At 42.9% G+C, this 18,653-nt stretch overlaps 1 protein-coding gene across 1 annotated transcript in view; it reads left to right on the top strand.

Annotated features, from left to right (window-relative positions):
• The window catches only part of LOC120528175 (oocyte zinc finger protein XlCOF6-like), an 81,698-nt gene that overhangs the window by 14,800 nt on the left and 48,245 nt on the right, over positions 1-18,653 (top strand). Inside the window, exons 2-3 of the mRNA XM_039752261.1 lie at positions 913-1,401; positions 4,675-5,861. Coding sequence (XP_039608195.1) covers positions 1,020-1,401; positions 4,675-5,861 — 1,569 coding nt within the window. The 5' untranslated portion in view covers positions 913-1,019. The remainder of the gene's footprint in view (positions 1-912; positions 1,402-4,674; positions 5,862-18,653) is intronic.

Below are 18,653 nucleotides of genomic sequence, written 5' to 3' on the forward strand. Positions count from 1 at the left end.
CTTTGTGCAAATTGTGGTGAATTGTAGAACGATGTACAGATACACCATCTGCAGCGAGATGTTCTTGCAGGTCTTTGGAGGTGATCTGTGGGTTGTCTGTACTCATTCTTACAATCCTGCCCATATGCCACTCCTGTATTTGACTTGGCCTGCCAGACCTGAGGTTTAACAGCAACTGTGCCTGTGGCCTTCCATTTCCTGATTCCATTCCTTACACTTGAAACTGACAGTTTAAACCTCTGAGATGGCTTTTTGTAGCCTTCCCCTAAATCATGAGACTCAACAATCTTTGTGTTCAGATCTTTTGAGAGTTGGTTTGAGGATCCCATGCTGTCTGTCACTCTTCAGAGGAGAGTCAAAGGGAAGGAAGCACAACTTGCAATTGGCCACCTTAAATACCTTTTACCACTCATGATTGGACACTCCTGTCTATGACGTTCAAGGCTTAACAAACTCATTTAACCAAGTAATCAGCATTGAGCAGTGACAGGCATTCAAATCAGCAAAATGACAAGGGGACCCACATTTGTGCACAGCCAGTTTTTTACATATGATTTGATTTGATTTCATTTCATACAACTAAATACTGCTTCACTAAAAATCTTTGTTCAGAAAACACCCCAGTGCTCAGATGTTCCTAGGAAATGAGAGACATACCACTGTTATCTTTTTGGTTGAAAGGAGAGTCAATTATTATGCAGGCTTAGAGGGGTTCACAAACTTTTTCATATGACTGTATGTCTGAGACCTGCGTAGATTAACATGGAGGGTTCACATCATTTCAAATCTCTTATGAAAATGTACCTGCCAGTTTTCTCTTCTCTGTTATTATCTGAAAGATTAAGCCTGAAATGTGCTCAAGTTACATTTTAGTGATGTGATGAATTCATTCTGTTACTTTTATTTCGACAGGCAAAGCAGAGCCTCCTTCCCATACAAAGAGCTGCCTGATGGCCTTTCGCCTGGAGCGGTCCATTTGAGAAGAGAAGAGCAGAGCAGACACTTCTACACACTGAGCAATGGCACACATTAATCAAGAGGATCGTATGGAGGGCGCCCCCAAGGATTTGCACGTGAAGACAGAGTGCTGCGAAGAAAGTCCTTTCGTTTTTAAAGAGGTGGAGTGTAAGGAGGAGCTCGTTGAAGTTAAAGTGGAAGACCTGGAGGATTTCTCAGTTTGTCCTGATCTGCAACACCTTGAAAGCGGGAACGACTTCAAACAGGAGATTCTTGGAGAATCCCAGTCCACTTTGCAGCATTGGGACACCAATATGGGACAAGTGTCTGCCCAGCAGAATTCTGTGGAGCTGAAATCTGAGTCCTCAGAGTTTGAGGAGAAACTCAATAAAGGAAACTGGAGAGTTGGAGAAGGGCATCGTTCACCGGGCAGTGTTGGAACAAGTAAGTAATGTGGTTAATTGGAAAGGAAAAGGGTAACTGGTCACATTGTACAAGTTCTGCCTGTGTTTGTTTTGGTGTTTTCAGTAGATGGACTTGAGAGTGAGATGCACAAATAGAGACGAGCTGCTCGGGTGCGTAGCAACTTAACAATAGCTGACCTGACGAGTAACGAACTGTAAAGGTTTGTGAGAACTCAAGAACGTGAAAGTGTCCAACACATGACATTTTCCATATAAAGCTTGTCATTTTAGCAATAAAACATTACCAGTACTGTGTTTAATGAAATAGTGCTGTTACAAGCTCTGTGCTCCAATTATGGGATGTGCACAACTAAAAAAATATCCTAAAATCCTTCCATCTATGCAGCTTAATGTCTTGGAGTGATTTTGGTCCTGAGACTTCTGTCATTTTGTAATGCTGGGCCGAGCATTTCAGGGTGACCATAGACTTGCATCGTCACACAAAAAGTGGGTTTGTAAAACACAGCTCTGACATTTTATACTGATTATTATGTAACACACACCTGCAGAATATGTAGGGAATGTTCAGTGATTCAGGGTCCCAGTTAGAACTAAACACATACGGGTAGCATCCCATAATATTCTTTAGTTCAGAGTCACACATGACATTGGGGTAGCAACATAAGACAGCAGGAGTGCCAGTCCAGTCCATCTCGGGCCTCTTCCCCTACATTGGACCAGTTTAGAACCCCCAGTCCACCTGACCTGCACATTTTATGAGAATGTGAAAGAACTAAGGAAACCTTGAGAGATACAGAGAGCATGTGAAGTCCGTGTGGACCAGGATCTGACCACAGGACACTGGAACAATGAGACACCAGAAAAGACCAAACTGATCGGCCAGATTCCAGTTGATGTTACTGAGCTGCCCCATACACAAACCCCACAGAAAAAAAAATATGGTGACTCCATAAAGCACCAAGCTGGAGCCGTGAGCGGATGTGCTAACCACTGCACCACTGGGCTTTAGAAGTGTAAGAGAACATACAGATTGACTTCTTTTTAAGTTATGTTAGGTTTGTAAATCATCTAAACTTGATCAGAGAAATCACAAGACAGAATCGAATGCTCAAATTCATGTCCCTGATTACCATTGCTGTAGGTCATCTGCTCCCCCGGCCCCTCTCTGTTGCGCCACAGTGCGTCATGGTGGAGGTACATGGGAACAACATTTAGGTAGAGATAGATAGAATTTAATAATCCCAAGAGGAAAATGCAGGTAAAACAGACAACTTTATATAATGTTAGCATTTACTCCCCCAGGGTGGAACTGAAGAGTCTCATAGTGTGGCGGAGGAACGATCTCCTCAGTCTGTCACTGGAGCAGGACGGTGACAGCAGTCTGTCGCTGAAGCTGCTCCTCTGTCTGGAGATGATCCTGTTCAGTGGATGCAGTGGATTCTCCATGGCTGACAGGAGCCTGCTAAGCGCCCGTCACTCTGCCACGGATGTCAAACTGTCCAGCTCCGTGCCTATAATAGAGCCTTCCCTCTTCACCAGTTTGTCAAGGCGTCCCTCTTCTTTATGCTGCCTCCCCAGCACACCACCGCATAGAAGAGGGCGCTCGCCACAACCATCTGGTAGAACATCTGCAGCATCTTATTGCAGATGTTGAAGGACGCCAGCCTTCTAATGAAGTATAGTCGGCTCTGACCTTTCTTACACAGAACATCAGTATTGGCAGTCCAGTTTAATTTGTCATCCAGCTGCACTCCCAGGTATTTATAGGTCTGTACCCTCTGCACAGTCACCTCTGATGATCACGGGTCCATGAGGGGCCTGGGCCTCCTAAAATCCACCACCAGTTCCTTGGTCTTGCTGGTGTTCAGGTGTAAGTGGTTTGAGTCGCACCATTTAACAAAGTCCTTGATTGGGTTCCTATACACCTCCTCCTGCCCACTCCTGATGCAGCCCACGATAGCAGTGTCGTCAGCGAACTTTTGTTTTGAGTTGTATTGGAAGTCTGATGTATGTTGGCTGAACAGGACCAGAGAAAGTCCAGTCCCCTGCGGCTTTCCTGTGCTGCTGACCACAATGTCAGACCTGTAGTTCCCTGTAGTTTATTTTTATAGCACATTTTCACACAAATGATGTAGCTCAAAGTGCTTTACAAGATGAAGAAAGAAAAGTTTATAAACAGTAGAAATGTAAAAATAAGATTAGGCAATACTCAATAACAAAGAATAAAGTAAGGTCTGATGGACGAATAGTAAGACAATATTAATAAGATGGAGTCAACTCCAGAGTTTTGTCTTATTCTATCATTGAAGGCGACATGTTCCTTCACCTCTCTACCCTGCATTGAACATCGGGAAAACAAGGATGATTAGTAAGAGCAGTGAAAATAACAAAAGACTACGGGAGCAGTAGTGACCACTGGACATGGAAGGGCTTACATTCAAGTCGGCCTAAATCCACAAGAAAGACGCACTTCTTCAGCTGCACTTATCAAGTGCCATTCATACATTCACTTCTTCTCCTCGGTCACAGGCAGCTGTTGAAGTGGACTCCAGTGCACTGCAGGGCACTCTGACACACACATCCAGATTCAGCCACACCCAACGGTGATGATCACAGCAGACAGATCTTTGGGATTGGGAAGGATATGAGAAAAAAATGAGTAAAGAGCAGGAGAATTTCTAAGTCCACTCGCACACACACAATGGACAGAGCAGGATTGGAACTGAGGTGTGAGGCGGTAACACCAAACCAGTGTGATAAATATATCTTGCATATAAGCGTCTATGCGTGGAAGTGTGTGTGTGTGTGTGTGTGTGTGTGTGTGTGTCTGTCTGGCCCAAAAGTGATAGGTGGAGTTGGGCTAACCTCCGAGGGTGTGCAAGCGAGGCCAGCAAGTTGGCAAAACGAAACATCCGAAGAGACAGTCACTCGCTTATCCGCTATTACAGAACTGGGGCAAGCACATCGGTAAAATGGCATCCCTTTTACTTTTCCTCTGGCCTCTGATACACAAGCGAGGCGAGCACGTCAGCAACAACACCTCCAAAGCAAGACAAAGTTGCTTAGCTGCTGATACACAAGCGATGTGAGCACATTGGCAAAACGAATCCTCCTAGGAAAGAGACGCCCAGACTAATTCAATTACCTCACATCTCTACATTTCTATTTTTTTTTTTTCTGACAATTTCAATATTTTCTAGGACCCCAGGCGTTTTACAGCACGGGCTTACATGGCTAGTATTTTAGAATTTATTTAAAAAAAATAATAATTGAAACTGTTTGTGTATTGCAGATTTCCTTGAGAAATGCAGCTCCTCCCTACCTTCATTTGCTCAGGTGTCTCTTCAGTGTGGACTTCAACACAATCAGGACAAGGAGAAGACTAAGAACAACTCGACAAGCGGATCAGAGGATTTGGACCTGACCCCTGTTGAACTATCACAGCCAGAAGCCACCAACACTGACCAACATCAAGCGTATACTACAGAACTAAAGGAATTGCACGCCAGCCGAGTGGGTGGGAATTTTTTAAAAAACAAATCTAACTGTAAAGATAACTTGATTCATTCATTTCATAATTCATATGCCTGTTCTGATTGTGGCAAACTATTTCCACACCAAACTAGCCTATACAGACATAAAAGAATTCACACTAGAGAAAAACCCCACTGTTGTGCAGAGTGCGGTAAACGATTCCCTAGCGACAGTGCTCTGCAGCGGCACACACGTGTTCATACTGGAGAGAAGCCATACAGCTGTGCCGAATGTGGCAAAAGATTTTCTCATAATGGCAGTTTTCGAGATCATAAAAAAATTCACACTGGAGAGAGACCTTACTGCTGCTCCGAATGTGGGAAAAGATTCTCACTTGTAGGTAATTTTTATAGCCACTTAAGAATTCACAGTGGAGAAAGGCCTTATTGTTGTAGTGAATGTGGCAAACGATTCATACAAAGAAGCAGCTTACAGAATCACATCAGAACTCACACAAGAGAGAAGCCTCACTGTTGTACTGAATGTGGCAAGCAATTCTCCCAAATAAGCAGTCTTCAGACCCACATAAGAATCCACACTGGAGAAAAGCCATATAGATGTTCGGAATGTGGCAAGCAATTCTCAAACAGTAGCCATCTTCAGAGGCACACGCGATTTCACACTGGAGAAAAGCCATATTCCTGTTCTGAGTGCGGCAAACGATTCTTTCAAAATGGCAATCTTCTGGAGCATGCACGCATTCATACAGGGGAGAAGCCATATTGCTGTTCAGAATGTGGCAAACGATTCTCTAATCACAGTGGTCTTCAAGGACACATGCAAGTTCACAGTGGAGAAAGGCCATATTCATGTTCTGAATGTGGCAAACAGTTCATTTACCTTAACAGTCTCCGGCGTCATGCAAAAATTCATACTGGAGAGAAGCCATATGTCTGTTCTGTATGTAGCAAGCGATTCTCTGACAGTAGCTCTCTTCAGCGACATGCGCAAATTCATACCGGTGAGAAGAAAATCAGAGCTGAGCTAGCGGTGGGGAAAAAAAACAAACAAAACTGAAACCGTGTTAGGGTGCTAAGGTCAACGGGTCTCATCAAAAGAAATGTCCAGGATTTCTCGTCTTCCTGACATCTACCATCACTCTGTATGAACGGCAAGAAGAGACGTCAGTAGGGACAATTTGAGGTGCTACATGAAGCCTTTGCTGCAAATGTACATGATTTTTTTTTTAGTGCTTTTTAATCCTTCAGTCGCCATAACAGCACTTGATGTTACTTCAACAGAAATGTCCTGCCTAAATGATGACTGATAGTGCCCAAAACCCATTTGGAGGAATTCAACCTGAGAGAACTAGTATTGATGTTCTGAATATGGGGGGGCATAAAAAAGATTTGTACAAAAAGGTACGGCTCAACAACACGTAACAATACACACTGGACAGAAACTGCGTTCAGAACAGCTACAGTACCAGGCATGGAAAAGGTGTGGGATGTCCGCTGTCGGGGTGTTTCACTCAGGAGCTACCACACAATGAGCTTGGAAGACAAAAGGACCAGAAGGTGGCACCCGTGATGGATCATTTCCTTGTGTTTAATTTAATGTCACACGGTATGTGTTTAAATCCTTTTAGTGGGACACTTACAAATTATTTTAAGAAGTTCATGAATTAGACATTGGGACATTTTAGCACTTATCTTAACAAACCAGCTTGATGGCCTGAATGATCTCCTTCCTCTCATTTGTCACATTTCTTGCGTTCTTATTTTGTACAGCTACTACTATTGGGGGTGTTTGGGGATGTCACTTGCTGGTTTGAAAAACTTTTTGAATGGCACATTTTGACTATATTGAGTTTATATACTTTATAGAAAAGTTATCATGTTTTTCACTTTGTCTGAATGCTTGTGTTAGTTTTCGGAGTGTAAAAACTTAACCTCCCAGTAGGAAAAATAGTATGGCACTGGCAATCTAAACAAATTAATATCTATAACTAGCCGTGCTCCGCAACTCTGCCCGTATAGTAGTGAAACAGGATGGTGAGGAGCTCCGTACTCCTGATGTCACGCTAAAACCCCCCCTCCCCAACCAGCTGGCATCTACTGTCTCGGATTAGTGTCAATATATCTCTCCTGCAAGCAAACTGTGATTCATAACATGATGAGAGAAGTCGCAAAGTCAACCGGAATGTTCAAGCAAATTCTAGAAAAAAAAAAATCCAAATCCGTTAAGTAGTTCTCTCGTTCGCTAACTAAGCAGATGTAAGATACGCCCCAAGGCTGGAGCGTGAGTGAGGAGGGCCCCACCCGCTTCCCCTCACCTGCCGCCTCTGTCTTGAAATAGCACGAATATATCACTTCTGCAAGCGAACTATGAATTTTGGCGTGACTTTGCAAAATTGGCCGGAATGTTTAAGCAAATTCTAGATTAAAAAAACCCAATCTAAATCCATTAAGTAGTTTTCTCATTCACTAGCTAAGCGGCTGAAAGGTACGCCCCAAGGCTGACGCATGAATGAGGAGGGTCCCGCCCGCAGCCTCTCTCTCTCAGATTCACTCAAATAAATTGCTGCCGCAAGCAAACTATGATACTTAGCGCAATGAGAGAAGTCACAAAATCAACCAGAATGTTCACACGAATTACAGAAAAAAAAACAATCTAAATCCGTTAACACTAGAATTACCAGAGCCTACGAAAAAGCTTGTAGATCCGTCCCACCTTAAATCGCTTCTCACCTCTCCATCAGCGTCTTTAAATGTGTTGATAAGCAACAAACAGTAAGCAGCCTATCATCACATCCCCCACCCCGCACAGTTTTCTCAGCTCACGTCTTTACCTGCGTGGCAGTGCTTAGAGTTGTATAGAGTGAGAAGTCAAGCAAAATGACACCTTTTATAAATACTATATCGTTATTTGGAACACATGCATTTCACGTGTGTTACGTGTCTACAACGATCTATGTAAACACATCGTTAAAACAAACGTTTTTCATGTTTTAGTAATAATTGACAAAATGTAGACATGAAGTGTATAATGTGTGAAGCCTGAAGTTCAAATATCAAAGAAACACTTTTACAAAAGGTACTAATATAACAAAACAAGTGCGCTTCTATTCAAAAATATAACTACAGAAAAAGAACCTGCATTCGGGTGCGACATTGACACGCATTACGACCGCTTCAGTGGTATCAACTGTTGACTGGTAATCAAAACTTCACAGGTTCGATCCCCGACGAGTCCATTTTGAGAAGTGAGCTGCTCATATTTTTACTATTTTAGAATAAAAACCTACATTTGATTCCAGTCTGTAACAGCCGGTGTGATTTATGATACTCGTATTAGCTTTGTTTTTTTTTTTTTTTATTTATGTGAAAACAGCAGTGAGGGGGGAGTGGGATCGTGAACGCGACTGAGAGAATAAAACTGAATTAAAAAAAAAAAAAAAAAAAAGCTAAACTTTACAAGTATCATAAATTACACTGGCTGTTACAGACTGAAATCAAATGTATGTTTTTATTCTATAATAGTAAGAATAAGAGCAGCTCACTTCTCAAAACTGACTTGTCTGGGGGTCGAACCCGTGAAGCTTTGATTACCAGTTGTGGAAGACGAATGTTCTCTTCGTTCCCTTGTACTAATTCATGTCTGAGAAGTAAGCTTTACGAAACCAAGTAACAGCATGCTTTGTTTTAGCAAACAGAAAAATGTTAGTGCAAAGGACTCAAGGTCTGAGCATTCCACACATGAGTCTGCCTTATCACGTTGTCCCTTAGCTTACATCTGAACGCCATAACAAAAGGGGCCAAGAAATCAAGTTGCATAAGGGACATTGAAGGGGCTCAAGGATTATGTATAATAAAGTGTTGACTGTTACATTTTATAATGATATTAAATCACGCATTCTAGGGGTATAAAACTGGACCCCACCCAACAGACGGGGTTCAGAAGAGCCCTGACGCTGTCATGTATATTTGATTGTCTGCTTTTCTGAAACTCTTCTCACTGTGACTCTGAAAATAAAGCTGCTTTATAACCACACCTGCTGTCGGGTCTGAGGTTTCGTCCACATAGTCAACAGTTGATACCGTTGCGCCACTGAAGCAGTCGTAGTAAATGTGTGTCAATGTCGCATCCTAACGCGGGTTCTTTTTATGCAGTTATAATTTTGAATAAAAGCGTGCTTGTTGTGTTATATTTGTACCTTTTGTGAAAGTATTTTATTGATATTTGGACTTCAGGCTCCACACATTATACACTTCATGTCTGCATTTTGTCTATTACTAAAACATGAAAAATGTTTATGTTTTAACAATGTGTTTACATAGATCATTGTAGACACGTAACACACATGAAATGCATGTGTTCCAAATAACGATAAAGTATTTATAAAAGGTGTCATTTTGCTTGACTTCTCACTCTCTATACAACTCTAAGCAACTGACATGCAGGTAAAGACTTGAGCTGAGAAAACTGTGCGGGGTGGGGGATGTGATAGCAGGCTGCTTATCGACACATTTACAGGACAAAAGACACTGATGGAGAGGTGCAAAGGGATTTAAGGTGGGACAGATCTACGAGTTTTTTTCGTAGGCTGTGGTAATTCAAGTGTTAAGTAGATCTCTCATTCGCTAGCAAAGCAGATGCGAGATACGCCCTGAGGCTGACGCGTGAGTGAGGAGGGACCCGCCACCCCACCCCACCGGCCCGCTGCGGCTCTCTCTCTGATTCACGCAAATATATCCGTACCACAAGCAAACTATGATACTTAGCACAATGAGAAAGTCGCAAAATCAATCGGAATGTTCAAACAACTTATAGAAAAAAAAAAAAAAACGATCTAAATCCATTAAGTAGGACAGACAGACATACAGATGTTGGATTTTATATATAGTGAGAAATGAGTTAATGATGTGCCGGTTCATTAGCGACAGATTGGCACCAGATGGTTTTTGCTCACACTTTGCGACCAGTGTACAATTTATTGATCGCTACATGCACCTGCAGTGCAGTTCTAAGTCTCCGCACCTACTGCTAAATCAAACTGACCGATGTCTGCGGTGCTGCTTTCATAGACCTGCTCAAAGTCCTAGTGCTTAGTGAGCCTGCAGATTAAAAAAAAAAAAAAAAGACAAAGCACAATTTGTGGAACTGACAAAAGCTGGACATCCCTTCACCTCTGTGGGCTGTAAATATGACATGAACGAGACCGCTGTTCATTACGTTAATTAAAAATTAAAAAAGAATCCAAAAGCCGTGAAAATGATCAAAATGTGTAAGGGGCGCAGTGGTGGCTCTGAGGATCTGCAGTGGTATCCGGAAGGTCGCCGGTTCGAATCCCTGTTACTGCCAAAAGGGGATCTTACTCTGTTGGGGCCTTGAGCAAAGGCCCTTAACCTTTGATTGCTCCAGGAGCACTGTACCCCTAACCCTAACCCAAGGGGTATGTGAAGCAAGCACATTCCTAAAATAAGGAACTGTATAAGGAGAATTTTAAAAGTACAAAATGGCAACATGGAACCCCACGCGGCTGGGGCCACGCTGGTCTGCTTTTATGTGTCGCAGTGATGTAAAGGATAATATTTAGTTAAATATTCGTGGATTTACATTTTTCTCAGAAGGGATGATTTGTGTTTTGTTACTTTGAGGAAAACAAAAATATAATATTTGTACAATCTCCCATTAATGCAGAAGTGATTTTACAAACTTGTAAACTCTTGGAGTTAATTTTCCACGGCACGACGCAGTGCAAAGTCGGAAAACCTTCTCAGTTTGTTTGGATGAGTGATGCCAGTCCTAGCAGCCGAACCTTATTCACGCCGTTTCGTTTCATTTAATTGGTGTGTGCAGCTCGGCACGAAAGCAGGCTTGTAAAACGGAACGCTGGTTGAAGCCGCATTCGGTGAATTGTAATAAACCGGAAAAAGAATCCCTGGCAACTTGACACCCGGTTTTTGAAAATACGAGGGGGGAGTCAAGCTACAGTCAGAAAATGGTATGAACCTGAACAAAACCGATGCTGTCATTTCTCAATGTCCTCTCCACCCTTCTCAATGCACTTGCGCCACCTGCCTGGCAGTGCCAGCAGAATAAAAAGTTTGGTCATGTCCGGCCAACCACTCGTGCACCACTTTCTTCACGTCATCATCTGTCTTGAATCAACAAACCACCCAGATGCATTGTAGTACTAAGGTGTTGTACCGTGTTGGCCATTATGGAGGTAGAGAAAAGTCAAGCAAAAAGACCCCTTTTATTGGCTAACTAAAAAGATTACAATATGCAAGCTTTCGAGGCAACTCAGGCCCCTTCTTCAGGCGAGATGTAATAATGAGATTACGTGTTGCCTGAAGAAGGGGCCTGAGTTGCCTCGAAAGCTTGCATATTGTAATCTTTTTAGTTAGCCAATAAAAGGTGCTGTTTTGATTAATGGTGCAAAAAAGTTGGAAATCACACAGTGCCAAATCTGGAGAATAAGGAGGATGTGGCGTCGCCTCAAACTTCAGTTTCTCCAGACAAGCCCCTGCAGTGTGTGGGTGGACGGGCGCGGGCGGCCATTGTCTTGTAGCAAGAAGACTCCCTGAGACCACAGTCCCCGCCGCTTGGATCGAATGGCAGGCTTCACACTGATCTCCATCGAGTCACAGTAACTTGCACTAGTGACTGTAGGACCCCCTCGGCATGTCGTGTTTGACAAGAACTCGGTGCATGAGTGGTCACGAGGACGAGACAAAACCTTTTCTTCTATTCTTATTGTTTGTCTTTCTCCACTTTAAAGCCCCTCTGTAAGCCCACCAAACACAGCTGTTAGTGGATTAGGAGGAGTTGTGACACCAAGGCTGTCTGATAGGCATTTAAATATTTTGGTCCAGAATGATGTTAATTTGGCGCAGGCCCAGAACATGTGAGGCTGGAACTTGATTGCAACGTTCGCAGGTTGGATGTTGCCCTGGAAACATTTTGGACAATTTTAAACAAGAGAGATAATGTTGACTTGAATAATTGCATGCTTTGCACATATGGAGCTCGTGCATTGCTACCTTTTCTGAGATGTTGAGTGAGAGATCCTTCTCCCATTGTCTTCTGGGATCTTTGAAAAGGAGGGACTGTAAAATGGTTTTGTATATAACAGAAATGAGTCCTCGAAACTGAGCAATATTTTTTCCGGCATAGAGGAAGGTGGGAGGTGAGGAAAATTGGGCAGGTTCTATTTAACAAACTTTCTGATTTGAAGGTAGTGCAAGAAATGTGTTTCTGGAAAGTTACATTGGGAGTGTAATTGTTCATAGGATGCAAAGACGTCGTCTATGTACAGATCTCTAGGTGATTTAATCCCAAGTGTTTTCCAGACATTAAAAACTGAATATGTCCGAGAGGGTTGAAAAAGGTGGTTATCATGCAGAGGAGCCGCAGATAAGAGCTTCTCTATCTTGAAGTACTTCTTACATTGGTTCCATAGACAGACTGTGGAGATCGTTCCTCACCCACACTGTGACTCTTCAATTCCAGGTCTTTGGAGGTAATCTGTGGGTTGTCTGTACTCATTCTCACAATCCTGTCCATATGCCGCTCCTGTATTTCTCTTGGCCTGCCTGACCTGCTGGGTTTAACAGCAACTGTGCCTGTGGCCTTCCATTTCCTGATTCCATTCCTTACACTTGACACTGACAGTTCAAACCACTGAGATGGCTTTTTGTAGCCTTCCCCTAAACCATGAGACTGAACAATCTTTGTTTTCAGATCTTTGGTGAGTTGCTTTGAGGATCCCATGCTGTCTGTCACTCTTCAGAGGAGAGTCAAAGGGAAGGAACCACAACTTGCAATTGACCACCTTAAATACCTTTGAACACCCGTGTCTATGAAGTTCAAGGCTTAACCAGCTGATCCAACCAATTTGGTGTTGCAAGTCATCAGCATTGAGCAGTGACAGTCCTTCAAATCAGCAAAATGACAAGGGGACCCACATTTGTGCACAGCCAGTTTTTCACATTTGATTTCATTTCGTACAACTAAATACTGCGTCACTAAAAATCTTTGTTCGGAAAAACACCCCAGTGCTCAGATGTTCCAAGGAACTGAAAGACATACCACTGTTATCTTTTTTGTTGAAAGGAGAGTCAATTATTACGCATCCTGAGAGGGGATCCCAAACTTTTTCCATATGACTGTGTGTGTGTCCATGTCCAGGTTTTTTTATAGTTTGTATGTTTGCTGCCCAGTAATAAAACTGAAAGTTTGGTAGAACCATGCCACCTTCTGTCTTAGGTCTTTGTAGGGTCACCCTTTAGATACGGGATGTTTTGAGTTCCAAATAAATGAGGTTATGGTTGAATCTAATTTCATTAAAAACGATTTATTGATGTATATTGGAATGTTTTGAAATAAAAAGAGAAGCTTCGGTAGGATATTCATCTTGACAACGTTGATTCTTCCTGCTAAAGTGAGATGAAGGGTTGACCATCTATAGCAAGTCTTGTTCAAGTTGTTCCATACAGACGGCAAAATTTTGGTGATAAAGAGCTGTATGTTTACTTGTGCTGTTTACCCCTAGGTGTTTAAACTGACCTGTGATGATAAAAGGGATGGAGTCTAATCTAATCTTGTGTGTTTGAGAATTCACTTGGAAGAGTACACTTTTATTCAAATTAGTTCTGAGACCAGAGATCTTTTGAAATTCTGTTAGGACTGCAGGCACAGTATTTTGTGGGTCTGATATATACAGTACCATATCATCTGCATATAGTGATATTTTCTGTTCAAGTCCATCCATTCATCCATTATCCAACCCACTATATCCTAACTACAGGGTCACGGGGGTCTACTGGAGCCAACACAGGGCGCAAGGCAGGAAACAATCCCCGGGCAGGATGCTAGCCCACCGCAGTCTGTTCGAGTCCTTCTCTGATAATCCCCTTTTATCTGATAAGCATTTCGACAGTGAACTGCCAGTGGTTCAATGGCAATTGCAAAAAGTAGGGGTGATGAGGTGCAGCCTTGTCTGGTACCACGTTCTAGTTTAAAGTAGTCTGAATAAATGTTGTTAATACAAACTGGAGCTTCTGGATTGGTGTACAGTAGTTTGATCCATGCACAAATGTTCGGCTCAAACCCAAATGTAGTTGAAAGGTAGTTCTATTCAATCATATCAAATGGTTTTTCAGCATTCAACGGTAATATTATCTCTGGGTTGTTTGACTTTGCGGCTTAATATGTTACATTAAACAGACGTTGAAGATTGGACGCTAAGTGTCGGCCTTTCATAAATCCAGTTTGGTCTTTCTCCATCCATTTTCGTGCACTTTAGAGCTAAGCTGTTAATTAAGCAGTGCTGCTCAAAACGCGTCCCAATAACGGCTCAGTCACCCGAATGACTCTTGAAACAGGCCTTGTGACACAAAGAAATGGCCTACGTGGAATCGGCAATCTGATTTGGGCAGACTGGTTTTCCTTTAAAAAAATAAATAAATAAATAAAAATAAGTAACTGGATCCATCCAGGAGAAATGCAACTGATGGACCCCGATGGTCTGTCTTGCTAACGTGTGCACACTGTCGCTGCAGGAAATATCACAAAATGATCTGTTCTTCTTTCCACCACGGTGGTGCTCAGATGATTAACTTGCGTTCTCGAGACACTGATACGAGGTGGCCGTGCTTCTCTTAACATTCGCGTATTTTCTGAATCGATATTCTTAAAGGAGTTTGCGTTTTTCAAAATAACGGCGTGAATAATAGGCGTAGCAGAATGTGACTGGCTGTGTTTTGAAGTCGTGTTTGGTGCAGCGGGTGATTTGTCACTGTTGTAAAATCTTCCCTCCTTTATTAAACTTTTTTTAAACAGTTGTCCAAACTTCTCTGTCATAGGACGTTAACCGTGATGCAGCGGTAACTACAATGGGGATCAAGATGTTGTTGTTGTTATTATTATTATTATTATTATTATTAAACAATTTTATTTAACTCGACTCCTCTGCCCGTTTGTTTGTCTGGGTCAAATCTTGCAACTGATTTTTGACAAAGTGAATTTCTTCACATTTTTGCACACGTGCTCAGGTGACAGTACAATAATCCCTCCAAACCGATGCAATTACATAACACTTTTTGCCGTAATCAATGGTTATGCGATTCCAATTAGCGCACACACAACGATGATGGAGAGTGAGATATCGGAGCATAAGATGCATCGGATCGACCCCACTTGCCTCTTCCAGTGAGTCGCTAAATACGCGTGACGACTTCACTTGTTTATTCTTGTGAAAGAGTAACCCTTGGTGAGGAAGCACCGGCGTAAGCTTGCCGTTCTGACGTCGATATTATTTCACTGATGGTGAGCCATTCTTGCCTTTTTTTAGCGCTTGGAGTTGATCACAATTGGTGGGCTTCTGCTTGTCTACCTACTTTCTGAGGACCAACCACAGGTTCTAAATGGGATTAACATCTGGGGAGTTTCCAAACTTTGATCTCCAAGCCACTTGGTTATCACTTTTGTGACACGGTGCTGGAGAATACGCAGATCATCATCACCAGATTGTGCCTGGATTGTTGGGAAAAGTTGCTGCTGGAAGGCATTTTGATGCCATTCTTTATGTATGGCAGTGGTCTTGGGCAGAATGGTGAGTGGGCCCACTGCCTTGGATGAGAAGCAACCCCACCCATGGATGGTCTCGGGATGCTTCACTCTTGGCACAGTGGCACAGGACTCATGGTAGCATTCACCTTTTCCTCCTCTGATTTTCTAGAAGTCCTAAAACAGTCGGAAGGAGGATTCATCCGCAAAAAGGACTTGTGCTGTCCACTCCTTGTACTTCCTGCAGAATTCTAATTTGTCCTTGACGTTTTTCTCGTTGCCCTTCTTGACACAAGGCCATTGTCCAAAGATCTTGGCCTCACCCACAGCAACCTGCTGCCAATACTGAGCACGGGTGGCAACACCATTCTGTAGCAGACTCTTTAGGACAAGACGTGGAATGCATTAGATGGACACTTTTAGCAGATCATTTTGTGTCCTAAGTCAAAATGAGTTTTTGTAACAAACTGACCTTTTTTTATGCAATGAATGAATATGCCTCTGATCACTCTGCACACAATGTGAATCGCCGCCACAAATTTTGCAAAACGCAACATTTGCATCAGGGCCGAAACTTTTGACCACTACTGTAGTGTCCATTCTTCGGTTTTGTAGGACGAAGGGTGATTGTGGTGCCCAATCCCTGCTGACATCCTCTCGTTCCCAAATCAGGGAGCAGGCAGTGGCGCTGCCCTCTCCTTCAGATACTCGCCTATCCACTGAGGTGATTGCTGGCGTGCGCTCTGTAAGGACCTACCTCTCTCGCCTGCCTGCCATTGCACTCTCTCCTGTAAGCAAGAGTAGACTGGGTCTCAAAACAGGCCCGGAAATCCTTCAACGAGTGAGGTGACGACGTCGACCCACTCAGCCCGTTGTATTCGTTGTCTGAGTACGTGGCTCGCTACTTGCTATGAGCCTATGATACGAACTCTGTTTAAAAATCTGTACACTGTTGTTTAGAAACAACTTAAAATTTGATAACATCCATTATCCAACCCACTGTTTCCTAACTACAGGGTCACGGGGGGTCTGCTGGAGCATGCTTAGAAATAAAATGTAATGAAAAATAAAAATTTAGTAACACGGCTTACACGTTATTAGAGTACATGTCAATGTCATGTCCAAGTGCCAGTACCCTAGTAGCTGCTCATTTACAATGGAATAAATGATAACCGAGGTTCTAATGAAAACCTCACATGACTGAAATGGTCCAATAACTTAACGATAAACTATAAATGTTCCGTCTTAATAGGAAAAAGTCCTGTCTTGTGCTTTATAACTTTACTAGCAGAGCTCGTGCGCTTCGCTGCAGTCACTGGAGTTGGAATAATTATGTATCTACATGCAACTTATAGAGCTTCTTTATATACAACATTTTTGGTTTGTCCTTCTGGAGCCAAAATATATACATTTTCCCAATGACTAATTTGTGAACATGCTACATAAAAATTAGAAATGGGAAAAACTGCAACACCGCCGGGAACAACAGTAAATGAGATAAAGTAAAAGTCTACCAAACACTAAATGAGATAAAGTAAAAAGGGCAACAGCTCGGGAACAACAGTAAATGAGATCAAGTAAAAGTCTACTAAACACCAAAGTACAAAAACGAAGTAGAAAGTAACAGTAAACCGCAACACCGCCGGGAACACCGGCACACCACGTCTACTAAACACTAAGAAACACTAAAGGAAAAAATACTATTCAGTAAGTACTGCGTCTAGTAAACAGTAAATCAGTAAAGGAGAGAGAGGACTAAACACTAAGGAAAAAGAACAGCAAGACCGCGTCCGCTGCGGAGCTCAGCTCAGAACGAAATGAAGTGAATGAAATGACGTGACTGGGAGGGGAGATGATCACGTGACTCCCCCATCCGCCTTAACTCTCAATCCCTCCACAAATACACAAACACAGTCTCTCTATCTCCATTATATATATTTTATCATACTAATAATCGCAGCTGTAAACCGCTGATTATCACTCACCGACGACCAGAGAACATCCATCCATTATCCAACCCTCTATATCCTAACTACAGGATCTGCTGGAGCCAATCCCAGCCAACACAGGGCGCAAAGCAGGAATCAAACCCTGGGCAGGGCGCCAGCCCACCGCAGGGCACACACACACACACACACACACACCAAGCACACACTAGGGACAATTTAGAATCGGCAATGCACCTAACCTGCATGTCTTTGGACTGTGGGAGGGAACCCACGCAGACACCATGCAAACTCCACACAGGGAGGACCCGCTACCACTGCACCACCATGCCGCCGACCAGAGAACAATAAATGCATAATACATAAGCTAAACTAATAATTATTAGTACAAAATAATTTAAATACTAGATATGAGATCAAATAAATTGCAATAATGCATATGCTAACCGAAATGTAGAGGTATCGAAAGAGAAATCGGCAAAAGGCAGTTTTGAGCAGATTTTTCGCTGCAACGTTGTGTACTGGCAACTAAAACAACTTGATGACGTAATACGGACTATATAAATTGTTTAGTAGTTTAGAAAATGAATTTTAATGTCAAACAGTAACTAGTACATAAAATTTATTTCATGAAATGGCCGGCCCATGACCAGACCAGAGTCCGCGACCCACCGGGCATTGCCCAATTGCCGTAATGGCCAGTCCGCCCCTGCCTGTAAGTACACCTCTTTTTCATTTTGAATGTTTGCCCGGGACTTTGCTAAACTCGCACGATTGCCTTCTTTTGAACAAGGCAATGCCCCGCTCGCATCGCCTCTTTTCCCGCAGCAGCAGAGCGTGATGGGCGACAGTTCTCATCCAATCTGATGGCGCCCATTTCCCCATCCGCAATGCTGCATAAATCAGGCTTGCACGCAAGACCCGAACCGCCGAGAAGCCGCGTCTCCTCCGGAGATTTACGACACACCTAACCCTAAGGTAACTGTGTCCGTGATCTCGACAACTAATAAACACACACACACACACACACACACAGCTAAGGCTATAAATAGCTATACCAATCTAGTGTGACAAGTGTAGCTTTCATTTTCAGTGGCGCGCAGCATCACGAGGATAATTTAGAGTGGCTAAACGGTGTGGTCAAGACCACAACTGTATTATGAGCACATAAGGGAGCCCTCCTCTTACTTGTGACTCTGTGTATTTAAAGAGGAGTCCTGCAAATCGGTTTGAGGAAGAGCAACTGCCGGCGCGCGACGGGCCAGTCACTGCTAAC

Source organism: Polypterus senegalus, chromosome 4, assembly GCF_016835505.1.
Source record: "Polypterus senegalus isolate Bchr_013 chromosome 4, ASM1683550v1, whole genome shotgun sequence".
Taxonomy (NCBI): Eukaryota; Metazoa; Chordata; class Cladistia; order Polypteriformes; family Polypteridae; genus Polypterus; species Polypterus senegalus.